Source organism: Oryzias melastigma, linkage group LG4 (assembly GCF_002922805.2).
Source record: "Oryzias melastigma strain HK-1 linkage group LG4, ASM292280v2, whole genome shotgun sequence".
Taxonomy (NCBI): Eukaryota; Metazoa; Chordata; class Actinopteri; order Beloniformes; family Adrianichthyidae; genus Oryzias; species Oryzias melastigma.
In genome coordinates, this window is record NC_050515.1 from 25,348,886 (window position 1) to 25,363,910 (window position 15,025).

At 40.4% G+C, this 15,025-nt stretch overlaps 2 protein-coding genes across 6 annotated transcripts in view; both read right to left on the reverse strand.

Moving 5' to 3' along the window:
* fam20b (FAM20B glycosaminoglycan xylosylkinase) overlaps nt 1-1,840 on the reverse strand; it is a 14,417-nt gene extending 12,577 nt beyond the window's left edge. The window contains exon 1 of the mRNA XM_024279104.2: nt 1,633-1,840. The gene's annotated coding sequence lies outside the window, so the exon portion shown is untranslated. The remainder of the gene's footprint in view (nt 1-1,632) is intronic.
* Nucleotides 1,841-4,290: 2,450 nt separating this feature from the next.
* ralgps2 (Ral GEF with PH domain and SH3 binding motif 2) overlaps nt 4,291-15,025 on the reverse strand; it is a 66,597-nt gene continuing 55,862 nt past the window's right edge. For 2 of the 5 annotated variants that reach the window (XM_024278464.2, XM_024278465.2), the window contains exons 10-21: nt 13,619-13,756; nt 12,762-12,852; nt 12,618-12,685; nt 12,413-12,545; nt 12,185-12,342; nt 12,050-12,104; nt 11,457-11,534; nt 10,574-10,679; nt 9,204-9,296; nt 7,920-8,025; nt 7,294-7,385; nt 4,291-7,220 (exon numbers count right to left, since the gene is read on the reverse strand). In XM_024278464.2, the coding sequence (XP_024134232.1) occupies nt 7,191-7,220; nt 7,294-7,385; nt 7,920-8,025; nt 9,204-9,296; nt 10,574-10,679; nt 11,457-11,534; nt 12,050-12,104; nt 12,185-12,342; nt 12,413-12,545; nt 12,618-12,685; nt 12,762-12,852; nt 13,619-13,756 (1,148 nt within the window). In that variant the 3' untranslated portion in view covers nt 4,291-7,190. The remainder of the gene's footprint in view (nt 7,221-7,293; nt 7,386-7,919; nt 8,026-9,203; nt 9,297-10,573; nt 10,680-11,456; nt 11,535-12,049; nt 12,105-12,184; nt 12,343-12,412; nt 12,546-12,617; nt 12,686-12,761; nt 12,853-13,618; nt 13,757-15,025) is intronic. The other 3 variants (XM_024278466.2, XM_024278467.2, XM_024278468.2) reach the window with 3 other exon arrangements.

The following is a 15,025-nucleotide window of genomic DNA, read 5'->3' on the forward strand; positions in this document are numbered from 1 at the left end:
TGGATTAATATTAGTATCTTTTAAATAACTTACATCTGTCTTTCACCCAGATGTATTGGAAAGGGTTGTGTAATAACAAGTCTATATTTTTTTAAAAGTCTTGAAAAGTTTGATTTGAGAAATTAACTTTTCAGATTATTTTAGTCAAAAACTATTCAATGACTGGAGTTTTTTTCCACTGAATCATAAACACTGACATTAGCTGAAGTACGAGAGGCTTGAACTTTCTTTTACAGCCAGAAAGATATGGACTGATTATGGACCAATAAATAAAATTAGGTCACAATTATGCTAAATAAAATCAGTAAGAGGGTAAAATCAAGACATTTTGGATGAAAACAAGAGCCAAAAACACTGAAATGTTTCTAGAATCCTGCAGGAAAACACCAAAAGGCTGACAAAGTGAAATTACATATTTGAAAATGATCAAATGATCGAGGACCAAATGGACCACTGTATGTGCTGTTAACAAACACTTCTGAAGAAAGTGCATCACTAATATTTAAGTGCAACATTGCACGATGCATAAAACCTCCACATTTCTACAGGGACAGAGGGTTTGAGTGCAACATGCATTATGGTTTCCAGAAGGCCATCAGTCAATTATTTTGCTAAACATAAAGATAGTTCTGCAATTTAGGCAAGAAAAAAATATATTTTGTGTACATAACTCTGGCATTACATTCAGCATGATCATATCTTTTAATAAATGTTTAGGTCTGGAAAATGTGCAAATCAGCAAATGTTTAACGATCTGTCCTAATGAAAAAGGGCGTCATTAAGGAGTGTTTATTAATTAATGTTATTATTTTTCCCTACATCAAGGCTAAAATATGCAACCTTGAATTAAAATCAAAAGAAAAAAATATTCTCTAAAAATTATGACTAATAATTTGAGGTTTTTACTCATATTCACCTCAAGTTTTAGTTTAAAGTTTCCATTCTGGTGACTAAACTGTGAATTCCAATTTAAGGTCAGGTCCTCAAACTACTAATGACCCGGAAATAGTTGTAAAACCACGTTTACTTTATTTTAAAATGAGAGAACACATATTTAATGCATTCATAACCTCACAATCCCTCACTATGGATCTGGACAGTCATTATTCAGACATGAGAAGGCGTTTAACACAAAAGCCACTTTATTACCCAAACTAGTTCAGACCGGCGTTATTGTTAGCAACAATTAAAACGAGTGAGAACAGAGTTTTCCAAACAAATCTCCGACGTGGTTAGTCAAAATAGGCCAAGATAAATGTGCAAAACACGATAACGGAAAGTTAGCCAAAACATCACAAATACGGTTAATTTGTTCCGACCGACCCGGGTTTAGCCACGCAGGCAGTCCGTAACAATCAGTCTTTCATTACATTGATTGACGGGAAGAAAAAAAGAAAAGAAAAGCCCAGCTGGCCTGTTTTGACCACAAAACCAACCAAAAAATGAAAGCACTAGAAACCTTTAAATGTCACTGGTGGTAGCCGCTATTATTCATACGTAATTTCTTCTGTCGGAACACTAAGTCTTAAGCTAACCGCTTAGCAAATAGCTGTACACCTTACTCTATTAGCTAGATCCGCGCGCTAGCTGCACTCTGCTGTGTTGGAGTGGCTGCCCACCCGGCTGGCTTACCTTTCAGCCATCCGTTTCTGGTCACACGTAGACTAGTTTTCAGTAAAGTCACGCATTACGAAACTGAAAGAGGAACGGATGCTAAGTCACTGTCATTTTCAGTCCACTCGGTGGCCCCCTTTCCTCCGCCCTTTCGCTCGAAGAGCTACCGTACCCACTTCCGAAACACTTCCTCTGGATGCATTTCTGCCTCCGCTCCACCAGGGGGCAGTGTTTCACCGTAGTGAAAACAGTTATAACCCATTGGTTTCAATGTTTGGGACTAGATTATAAATTATGAACATATTTCATAGAGGCCAAATATATTTTTAAATCTGTTTCTGTACATTTTTTTTTAGTAAGGGGACTTTATCTGATCATTTTCTTCTTTTTTTGTATACCGGTATACTTCTTTGCTAATATATTCAGATTTATTGTTTTACTGAAATGGAAGATCATGTCAGCAAAGATAAAAATATCCTGTCTAGATAATGCACATTTATCCAAATGTGCGTGAGACATGTCCACAGATCATTCCAAACTTTAACTTGGATTTGCGGCAAATATATTATCCAGTAAATTTACTGGAGTTTTCTCTTAGTGCTCTTTCTGTAAAGCAGATGGACAAAGCATTGAATGTCTGCATATTTTGATATAATCTACAAAGCCTATCTCATGGGCATGTTTGGGAAAAATATTACTTCATCTAAACATAAGATATTATTTATCTTTGATGAATCAATTTTCCATCCCAATGAAACATATACAATAAAGCTAATCATAGGTTTGGCAACATATTATATACAGAAGTCCATCAGGAGGTTATACATGTTTTTAAATAAAGAGGTATAGAAATATATTTGGACTCTATATACAGTTGTGCTCATTAGTTTACATACCCATGGTCATTTTTCATGGAATAGGAATGATAACACAAAAACCTTTTTTCCACTAATAGTCAGTGGTTGGGTGAAGCATTTTATTGTCAAAAAAATCTGTTTACCCCTGTTAAATCAAGACAACAGAAACGTCCTAAATGACCCTCTTAAATAGTTTACCCTGATGAGTTTGTTCTGAAAACCATCTTTTCATCCCCAACAATTTTTCTGGCACCAATTTTTGTGACTGTGCATAGTCCCTCACCTTGGATTTCTCGATTCAAGTTTGAACACAACTGACTGGCATTCTCAGTTCCTAGATCCCTTTCACATTTTGTTTTGTACAGTTCAATTACCTTTTCCCATAGATCTTTTGACAGCTCCTTTGCTTAACGACACGGGATCCAGGAATGTCCGTGGATGAAGGATGCAAGGGTCTGTTGGGAACCCAGAAACTCCAAAACTTTGGGCACACACATTAATACAGATAGTTACAGGTGAGGATGGTTACCTTTAGCTGTCATTCAAACCCTTTTGTATCAGCTTGTGTGCATATTTTCAGAACAAAGCCATCAGGGTACATATACTTTTGAACAGGGTCATTTGGGAAGTTTCTGTGGAATTAAAAAAGATAAACAGTATTTGTTGACAATAACTGGCTTCACCTGACCACCATCTCTGAGTGGAAAAAAAATTTTTTTTTTCATTCATGTTCAATGAAAAATTACAGAAATCCCAATTTCTTCCAGCCAAGTTATAAAAACTTATTAGCACAACTGTAAAAATTAAAAACATTTATAATCGGAAGTTAGATAAAAAAAAATACTATTTAGTGTTTTAAATTATGTATTTACTCAACTTTACTTCAAATGAACAGATCCCCATTTTATTTTTTTTCCTATTATTTCATTTCATTGTTTAATATCAGTTAAAATATTCTCCTATGGTGTATAAATGTTTTTTTTCTCTGATTTGTTTGAGGAAAATGCTCCGACCTGTTTGTTACACTAGGTTAGGGGTCTGAAACCTGCAGCTCCGGAGCCACAAGTGGCTCTTTTACCCCTCCATTGTGGCACTTTAATAAATAAAAATAAAAAATGTCTAAATGTTAAAAAATAACTGTAAAGCAATAAGTGAGAAAGCGGTAAAGGTGAAAAACAAATTAACTAACTAAAACGTGAACCCATATACAAACAGTTGAAGGACAGTAAGCTGAACAACAACATTTTGACAAATATTTGTGCGTCTTGTACTAAAGAAAATCAATAAGCACTTAATTAGCTCAGATATCTTTTTTTTATTTACATTTGATGCACCAACAGCAGTGAAACTGACTATTTTTATTTAATCACTGCTGACATTACTACTACTTTTGTTGCATTGAGATGATCATATGCGGTATTGTATTTTTTATTTTAAAGGAACTGACATGGACTGTCAAAAGTTTGTAAAAAATGACTATTAAAGTTTTTGTTTTATTGATACAAAATTAACAAGTTAATTTATGTTGATCATAGTGATAACAATAGCATAAATAAAAAGCAGTGTTTATTTTTTTTAAAGATTGAAGGAAGACTTTTGGCTCCTACTGGGTTGTAGTCAGTGAGAAATCAAACCGAATGGTTCTTTCAGAGCTGAAGGTTGCAATTTATTCACTAAATACAAATTAATTCTGATTTGACACTTAAATTTAATTAATTTTTTTACTTTTTTGCTTAATAAAATGTAATCTGAAATGTCTTCTTTTTATCTTTTTTTATCCGTCATCACACACAATCTTCAGACACAGAGACAGCAGAAATGTGGAGTAAAAAAAAGAAGGGCAGAGTGTTTATTGGTTCAGACTTCACACTTGGCAGCACATCACTCACAAGTGAGGTCACCGCGCCAGCCGCAGTCATGACACAGAGAAGCAGACGCACACAAAGCCAGGTGAAGGTCATTTATACCCCTCAACGTCTCTGACTCAAAGACTGTTGTTGCTCTCCCGGGTAAACTGTGAAGGAACACCCAACTGGTGCACACATCGGCTCAGACAGTTAGCCCTCCTCTGGTCGAACCCTCAAGTTAGCAGAGAAAAGGTTTTGGTGTGACCATCAAGAACACGGAAAAAGGGATTTCCTCCAAACAGCAAACACTACATTTGGAGAGCATCGTCATTTAAAGGAGAAATGTAGTAAAGCTGAGAAATGTAAAGCATGGAATCGACTTTCTTTATAAAACTATAAATAAAGATCGACCTGCCCTTGAATTTTTCACCCTCATTTTTAAAAGAAAAACAAGAAGATTACAAAATAAAAATGAAAGGGCAAAAAGGTTGGCTGTAATTTGGCTCAAAACGACAAAACACATTTATGACTATATGATGTACACAAACTAATCAATGAGAGAAACTCACAATAACAGCAAGTGAAACACAAATCACAAATGCTGGTAGCTTCTAGAACTGAAAGCTGGGAAATCTTCATCAGTTTCCCGTTTCCTCATGCCGCTGTCCGTTTTTATGAGAAAACCATAAAAAATCTCAGCCAGCTGCTTCATCTGTGCAGATCCTTTGAGATGAAGCTACCAGCATTTGTGGTTAAACACAGGTGAACAGTCCATAAAAACAGCCATATTGTCCGCTTAAACCTTTCATTCAGAACCATCAGTGCCCCCAAAGCACTTCCCTCTGCCGCCTCCTCCTCCTTCTTTGTCACAGCAATTCTGAATCTACCTCCCGTCTGCACACGTCTTTGCTCCACACCCCGCTGTGGAGCTCGCAGATTGACCCAAAAGCATCGCACACCTATGATTGAGTGGCTGGTCGAGCCCACTGCACAGCAGTGAGGGCAGCCTTGAAGAATTGTCAGATTGGGTTTAAATTACGCTGCTTTAAAACATATAAAAAAAAAAGATGCGTACTCAGGCTCCCAAATGCACACTCACATTACACAGGCTTGTCTTTGGCTTCCACATTTATCCCTCCACAGGTTCATCTACCGTCTCCACTGGGTACCAGATCTCCAGATTTAGACTTCCTCTCCATCAAAACACAAATATGTGGTATCTGTACAGTATACTGTGGTGGGGATAGTTTTAATACATCGTTGTGACATCAAAACCGATGTGCTCTAGATAGAAATCAGTGCCCTTCTCACGTAAACCCAACCGTCATCCCCGACCGCCTCCGGCGAGCTGAACTCCACCTGATTCCACACTAATACAGTACATGTGGAGCAGTGCAAGGTTTAGACAAAAGATTATGTAAACATACAAAGTAAACAGATTTTTCAAAAAAAAAAAGTGGATTCATATCAGGTTTTGGATATTACTGGGTGCAAAAAGCACTCCATCATTGTCCTCAACAGCTTATTGCTCCTGTTCTCACCCGAACAAACAGCTACTGTCTTCCTGTGGCTCACTGATACAGCTTAGATGCACAAAAAAATAGATTTTCCGCTAGTGTCTACACTCCATCCCAGCTAAGCTTTCAAATTCATACCATTTGGTCAGCTTGAATTAAAAAAAAGAGTCATGCTATTGTTGCATGGCACCAATCCTTACTAAGGTGCCACTTTCATATCAGTTTTCTAGGCTGGTTCATAGCAGAAAGAGCAACTAACATGCAGAAAACAAACGAAAAAAGGTAATAAAAACTTTAAAATAAATGTTGCAAAAGGAAAACACAATGTAACATTCAAACGTAACAGACCAACCTACATAGCTGTGCAATCATTTACTACATAGTAATACTGTGAAGTCCACCTCACCCTGCTAAAACACCACAAAAAAGAAGAAACAATAAAGAGGAATTTAACAGATTGTAGCTTCGAGTTCTCCTCCAGACCAGATTATCCATCGATGAGGAGGATCATTAAAATGACGCTTTCTGAGTTCCTTTTGCTCTCCATCATGGACCTTTTCACAGTTTCATGTTTTAGTGTTTTGTGTGAGTCCCATAAATCCAGCACTTCTATGAGCTGGAGTCAGCGAAGAAAAGGAGTTGAGCTGATCGTACCACATGAACTGTCTCCCTATGCAGTTATACAAACAATCAGGCAGAACATTATTGTTGTAACTGGAGAAAAAAGAAGGACTAAAGTTTAGTAAGAAAAGCTGAGAACATTCCGGAGACGTGAGCCCTGTTCCGGCTGGAACTGAGAGCGACAGAGCCCTTAGGATTTCAGTGATGCAATAAAAAGAGTGTCTGTCTGTGCGCCCACCCAAATGACCGCGGGGGGGCAATAATTAAATGTAACACATCAGAAAGTGTTGTCAGACTCTTTGATGTCCAAGTGGGTTAGTCCAAAGGAGGTGTGTAAAAAAGAGATGTCACTTCTGAAAATGGAAAAGGAGTACGACGAAACCCGTCTGCACCTGTGAGGAGAAAGAGAAACGAGAGGAAAGAAACATTCCTAAAACCTCAGGAATGATCGGCGGGTGAAAGCCGACAAGTTGAACTCAAGAGCAGAAGACGAGAGCAGTGGTGCAGGTCCTTGTTCAGTAGTCAATGCATCCAAAACAGTCTCTTTTTAATCCACACACACATCAACACACAAGGGGACTCTGGTTAAGGCAGTGGTGGCAGGTGAGGCCGCAGCGAGACGGAGGCTAGAAACGCTGAGTCAGCTGACGTGGCTCGTGGCAGTGTAAGCTCCCACTACTGAGTCGGTGCTCGTCCTCGTCCCTTTCTTCTTTGCTCTCGTGTGCTGCTGAGTGTCACTCAAATGACATCAGATTAGCTGGTGCCTGAAGATAAAAGACAGAAATGACTTATTTGCAAAAAATAAAAGTAAATATGAAACAGTGTGCGACTTCAAACCTGCTGTCTGTTGCTCTGACAGGCAGCACTCAGATGCTTGAACCAAAGCATAGCGTTCATTCTGTTCCCTGCCTGGTACTTGTAGGTGTTACCTAGGCAACAGAGACAAATGGTGTAAAATGACAGGTCTCTTCTGGGTACCTTCAGTAGGAATACTGAGTAAAGCAGAAGAGGGCAGGGGTCTCAAACTGGCGGCCCACAGGCGATTTTCCGACCCCAAGATGATATTTTGCGGCCCCCGCCTTAATATGAAAGTTTAATGTTTACTAAGCATTGTCTTCTGCATGTCCACATTTCTTTGAAAATAGCTTTGTATTCACTTTGTTAAGCTTAAAACTTTGAATTTGCTGTTGATGTTGGATCTGGTTGTCAAAAAAAGGCCTTAGCAACAGTTGCTAGCGTTGTTAGCTCCTGTTGTTTCACAGGACACGCAGAAGATATTGCTTAGTAGTACATAGACATGAAGAAATGTACACTTATTCAGTAGACATAGACAATGGACGCAAAATCAACCTGTGAAGCATGTTTTAGTGGGAGTAAGCCGGAAATCTCACGCAGAAAACGAGAGAACATGCAGACTCCACACAGAAAGAGCCGAGCCGGGATTTGAACCACGGCCTTCTCACCGTGCTCAGAGTCGGTCAGCAGAAAGACGTCAGGGTGCTCCGGGTCGTCGGCCATCATGGTCATGAGACCGACCACACTCACGCTTTTGCTGGATGTGGACTTGAACTGGGAACAATGACAGATGTCAGAATACGACTTATACTTCTGTCCAGACTTCTCACAGTGCAGCAGCTGCATTAAGGATCGCTGCAGATTTTGTCATCTATACATGAATAGTTTTAGAAAAATATACAATGAAACAATTCAAAGAGAATTTGACTCCTTGACCTCTTGATGAAAAAAGTAAAGATTATGCAAAAGTCCTAAAAAAGCCCAGTTTATGGAGGCATCAGGAAATTCTAAAGCACACAAATGATCAAATTTGATGTCGTCTACACATCAAGACTTTTATTTTTTCCCCCCAATTTTACACTTTTGAGTATTTCGGGCTTACATCTACAAACGACACAATATTCTGGGTTTTTACACATAATCACTCCTTACTTTATGCACCGTTTTCCAATGCAGAAACCTTTGTTCCACCTGAGGACTCTATCTGATATGACTTTTTGGTCCTGCACAGATTCCTGCTGATCCTTTATTCTTCACACCCTAAATGTTTGTCACCGTTTGGTGGATTTCAAGCTATCTTTCCTTCTCAGACAGTCTGATGCTCCTTCTAAGCATAATCACGTCAATGGCCTGCTGCCACATGTTCTCTCAGGTCCTTCAGGCGCTATATTATTCCTCATAAAATGCTTAAGTGCCTTCTCCCACTATTTATTTGTTCCCCTTTATCTTGCTGGTAATAAATCCGGGTTTATGAGATCCGCAGTTTGTTGCTTTCTGTTTTATTTGCATGTTTCAAACTGTGTTATCTTTTTCAGGAGTGGGTTTATGCATCGTGAGGTTTCGGATCACGTCACTGTTCTCATATTTGGACAAATGCCACCGTGTCCCACAACAAAACAGCCTCTGGTTCGCTTCTTAGATCATGTGAAAACAGCATTCTCTCCTTGGTTTTACGTCAAAACTATGCAGGAAAATGTGCATCTTGTTGCTTTCATTTCCTTTTCTTTAATCACACAGCAAACAAAGCTCATGAGGTGTTTTCCTCTGAGCTCACTTGGTAATTAGGCCTTTTGAGGGGTGAGTAAGTAATGGATATCATGTGTCGTCTCCTAGTAAAGTGAGAGGTGTTTTGAAGTCAACTGCAACAACCACCGCTCACGCAGAGACTAAACTTGTTGACTTTTCCTTTCCCAAACAAACAGCACCTTCGACACGCCGCAAACGGGACTTACATGTTTCCTCTCGGTGGCCTTGAGCGATTTGGCGGGATAGTAGAAGAGCTGGGCTCCACAAAGAGCGACCCAATATTTAGTCCACGCCGCCACCTGAACGAACAAAGTAAAATCTGGTCAAGACTTGAGGAGAAGAACTCATTACAATATGAAGATGGATCCGTTTATTACTGTGGTTTATGTGTTTTCTAGTCCAAGGAATACAAAACATTCTATTTTTTAGGGCTGCCATCTCCATAAATTTCCAGAATCATCAGATTTTTTTGCATGTGGGAGGAGCTCCCATGTTTTTTTTTATTAAATAGGCTCAATGAGCTAACATTATTAAACATTTGTTTTGAAGCTTTTCCAAAAATAATTTAAGCTTTTTATTGCGTCTTTTTACTGATCCGAAAATGATCCAAACCGTGACACAATCCGAACTGTGAGTTTTGTGATCTGTTACACCCCTAGTATTTATGTTTTGAAGATTTTAATATTAATCTGATAAAATTCACATACTGTAAAATGTATTGGTGACATTATAAAGAGATTGTTAATATCATACAGTGTTACATGGATTTTCAAACGGAGAAGCTCCAACAATTGTTCTGCCTCTCTTGGAGGGCGGTTCAGTTTGCCCACTAGGTGGCGAGTGCACAATGACATTACACTTTCCTCCAAGAGAAGAAGAAAGTTTCAGCAAAAAACTATGTTTTAGAAAACAAATGGTTACTTAAAAGATATTTCCTTAAAAGAGTTTGGAACATTCATGCCTGTGAGTTTATAAAGATGTTCATTTAGTCAGCAATGAGCGTTAGCATTAGCCGATGGGAAATCCCATTATACGTTAGCATCAAGCTAGTAGACTTTAGCATTAACATTTTATGGATCGATTATTGATCTATTAAGCTAAGATAAATTCAGATTGGTAATGAACCCAGCCCTACATTTTTTTTTAACTCAAATGGATTAAAAATGTGGGGAAAGGAACACACTCAAGAGTAGAGGGACTAAATGAGGCCTATAATTAATATTGCTGGAGCAGAGAAACCAGCCAGACAGGAGAAAAAATACGGAAGCTTATAAATCATCTGATGACAGTTTCACTGTCTTTTTAGTTTTTAACTGTAAATGAAAATCTCCAAGTCTCATTCCAGTCCATATAGAGCAAGATAATCTTGTAAATTTAAACATGTCTTCAGAGAGACAAAAAAAGCTTAAAACCAGCAGACAGAAGAATAGATGCTCTGCAGGTTACTCTCCACGGCCCAATCTGTGCAGCTTTTACAACCTCTGAGCACCTGTACTGTGCAGTAACGTAGCAGAACACATGGAAGTGTGCACGGTGGTGGCGCTTTATAACTCTGCTAAAGGAAGTGTCTGCTCACGGTTGGTTTCTTGCCCTCTTTGAGCACAGTTTTCCGCCTCAGCACCCCTTGCACCGTGACCGCTCCCGGGTACAAGTGAACTGCGAGGTCCTCGGACTCCGCCGAGCTGCAACACAATGAAAACGGGCGTCACAAAGCATGCATTTACTAGATCAAATCACAAATACACCAATGGCACAGACAGATGCAATCTGCATAGTCCAAAAATCTTTATTTTTTAGTTTAGACAGAGAAGGTTAACAGCCATAAATCTTAACTGTCTGCAGAAATTAAAACACACATTGGGAGACTGCTATGCAGATTGCCTCTGTCTGCTAAAATTAAGTGATAGAGAAGAGAAGGCATCCATAACCAGGAGGAAAGCAAAATATGCTATGAAGATGAAAAGTGCTTTTAATCTGTTTATCTTCAGTAGTAGAAAAAGGCAATTCCAGGACAGTGTGGAAATTTTCCCCTTTCACTTCCAGCTGCTGTGAAATATCGCCAGTGGAAATCCTGGTCGAGTCTCATCGCAGTCTGGAAAGATGAGCATTTTCAATAAACACTATTAAAGCAGACGTGTGCTCCAGTTCTCATTCGTCAGTCTGCGATCCGTCCCAGGTCAACATTATTATGGAGACTCCCACACCTTAACTTTAACCTACAACACACGAGTCACACCGAGACATGCAGGAAGGTTCAGGAAATCAAAAAACAAGTCACCAACGCAGAGGAAATCACATCCTCCCTTCACCTGATTTGTGCTTTCACCAACACTCATTTACAATCAACGGTTACCCGGCGACGCACACATGAAGCCCCGCCACACAGCGAGTGTAGAAAAGTGAGGACAAAAGAGAGAGTCTGGGTCAAATCAAGATGGTTCCTGTCAGGGTGGGTGTACCTGCTGGGCCTTAGGACTCCTCTGTATGGGATGCGGGCCATGCGGGTCACTGGGCCCAGAGAGTGATAGAAGCGGGTCCTGTTCAGAATAGGATGATAGGATAGAACAGGATAGAGGGGCATGGGAAACGGTTATGGTCTGTTTGCGTTGTTTTCCTTCTCTCATGGGTTAGGGGTAGATGAGGAGAAAGTATGTGGTTAGAGGGATTATTAACAGTGGTGGCATAATCTAAGCCAGGCTTGAAATTAAGAGACAGAAGGGTCTCAGGCTGGCGGACTCTACAGCGGAAGGGGTTTGTGTCAGATTGGATGAGCGGGGCTCTTTATATCTGCTCACACAGGGGGGCTACAGCTTGAAGGGTTTAAAAGAAAGCACATTTCAGGCTGCTGGAGAGGCTGAAACATCTTTGTAACTTCTGCAGGCTGAAAGCAGCAGTGGACGGATGAGGCGTGACGGGCTCGGCTGCAAGGCGGGAAGCGATGCTGAGCAGGGCGCGGATGAGTTTTCATGGCAGACAGCTTAGCGCCGGCTTTAAAAAACCGGATGATTACATTTGTGACAGACAGGTTTCTTCATAAAAATGGGGAGAATACCTTTCAAAAGCCGGCCAAGACATCTCCTCGCTGAGTTCTGAGCCCTCGCTGCTCCCTGAACACAGAAACAAAATCATGAGGGGGAAGTCTGACGGTCCAAACGGAGCTTCGTGCGTGGACAAAAACAGGATTTACACTTGCCGAGTGAGATCCCACTGGACAGAGTGGAGCTCTCCGCCTGTCCTCTGGTGGGGCTGTGGCTCTCCAAGACACTGTCGTCCAACAGGTGGCGGGAACCAGCATTTGGGAAGGTTGCACTCTTGAACTCGACTGTATTCATTTTGTGGATAAAGCTGAAGAGGAGAAGGAAACTTTGTAGATATGTAGAAAAATGTGCTTTAAAACCGATCTGACAATACGGACTTGTAGCCCAGGCTGTGGCACTTCCTGTGTCCGTAGGGCAGCAGGTTCCTGGGAGATGGTGGGGTGGCGGGAACTTTGGTTGCATCAGCCGAGCTCTTGCGGCTGCAGAGTGGAGATGCAGATGCTTCCTGGCCTGTGAGGAAAAATGGGGGTGACCATAAAGGAAAGAGACCAAAAGAAAAGAGGGGAGGTCATTCAAACCCACCAACTAGATCTTCTTTGGAGGCATTGGCTCTGGGTGTGCTGGTCCCTGGCTCAATCCTCTGGGACAATCTGTAAATATATAGTAGACCTCAATAAAACAGCTTGATGATGGCATATTTAAAAGAAACATTTATTGACGTCCTACTTATAATTGTCGTCCTCCACAAATTTCTGCAGCTCCTCGATGTAGGTGACTGAGTTTAGATACTTCTGTATATGAGGCAACACCGGCACATCTGAGACAAGAAAAGCATGTGTCATAGTCACAGAAACATGCTTTAAATCATGCTTTGAGTCACCATCAAGACATTTTAACAACAGAGACCTAGTGCCATTAGCAAATCAGCAGCCTGAGCTCTGCCTGGCACTTTAACTTCAGGTGTACTGTGTGGAGAAAATAGACAGCTCCTATTTTAAATTGCAATAAGTTGAAAGTCTTTGAAAAAACAAGAGGTTTACTTTTAATGACAAAAGTCAGAAATGGTCTGGAAAACTTTCAAGACCTGCTTTGGTAAGGAAATGAAATCAGCAGATGAAAGGTTCACATAATATGAATCTTTTTTGGTAAAAAAGGGAAAATAATTGCCATACATTCTGTGCCCAATGGCTAATTAACGTTATGTTTTCCCACCTATAACAACCATGCCTTTAAGTAGGATTTTACTAATTTAACACAATCTCTAAAATAACAGCTGCTTTACCTCCATGTTCACAAACTCTGAAAAACAAATAATTTGATGCATTTTTCTTCTTTATAAAATAATCATTTACAATCTAGAAAAAGTACAAAAACTTATAGAAATATAATCCAAACTGCATAAATATTAGCAGTTCTGTATTGTTTTAATAAGGAGAGAATTTCATTTGAGGATAGTTGTAATATTAGTTAAGATGATCAGATTGTTGTTCCTTTACATGCATTCAGATTACACCAGAGTACGTTGATCTCTTGTAGAAATCTATTGGTCTGCTGTAACCAGAGGGAGGCTGTTTGAGTCTCACCATAATTACAAGACCTCTGCAGGTCCGAGATGATTCTGAGAATGTTGTTCATCAGGTTGGACCTCTGTTCATTTTCCAGGATGCTGCCCGTGGAAGGGTACGCCGAGTCGATGTATGTCAGGTCAGACAGGTACATCCCTGAAACAAAGCAGTAAAGAGGGAAGCATTAAGTTATGTGCTCTTACCTCCTCCACTTATCCTTCAGTAAAGCTGAGGGCCCCTGAGAAAGCAGCACGGGAATACCATCCATCCGACTGAAGGGCTTTTGCAACCCACACTTGGGAACAGATGGGTTTCCCTGACAGAACATGAAGGGCTCACCTCATCAGAAAGGAAGCACGTCTGCACATAAATCGGGCCAAATTTCCACGACTGCGTTATGCAAGACACATGCAGCTGAGGGTCTCTTGGTGCAAAGCCAGACCGCTGGTTTGAAAAATTACATGGGTAAAAACAGATGGGTGGGGGTGGGGGGGAACTCCACTTTCAATGTGACATCATTTTGCCTTTATTTAATGCTGCAGGAACTTCATGAGCGACTTGATGAGAGATGCTCTCCTCCCCCTCTCAAACTCAAGGCTATTGGTAACAACCGCAGTAGTGCCACCCACTCACACTTCCAAAACGGACCTGCACTGCACCATTTGGAGTGGAACCAAGACTTCCTGCTACATAAATATTAACATTTGAGGACAAATTTAGCCACAAGTTCCCATAATCCCTAACAAATATAAGACAAGAGGGCAGAATGTATCCTTATCCCCACCCTTTGGGATGCATCAAGGACTGACAACATGAGCAAATGAACACATATGTACCCTCCTACTTGCATCCAATACTCAAATATTTGTGCATTCCAGCACATATAGAGTCTAATGGGAACATGACACATAAAAAGGGTTGAACCACATGTTTAGGGTGTCCCACACAAACACTGGAGTGAAAAAAAAGGGAAGAGCGAGCATGAGAAGCATTTCCAAGTGTTGAAAGATTGGGCTGTAAGAGAGAACGTGAGAAAAGAGGAGAAGAGGAAGAGGGGGATCTTTGAGGCTTAGCTGCTGTAGCTGCTTTTCTGAGAGCAAGTCAGGGATACGAGCATTTAGTCATGCACAAGTCCATATGGTCTGGAACACTGCTACGCAGACAGACCCTGCGGTTGAGATGCAAAGCCATTATTTATGTTTAGATGTGGAAGAACGTCGAGGATGTGGTCACTCACCAAGCAGAGGGGAGGGATATCTAAGATGATTATGTAGTCATTTTTTTCACGTTTTAGAAAACAGAGCAGAAAAACTCAAAAGAGCATTTAAATAAAGCTACAAATCAGTTTTATCTATCTGTTTTAAGTGTCCAGTGGTTCTGGACAGGAAGGGGCCCGGATGACCCCACACCATTAAGATCAGTTCT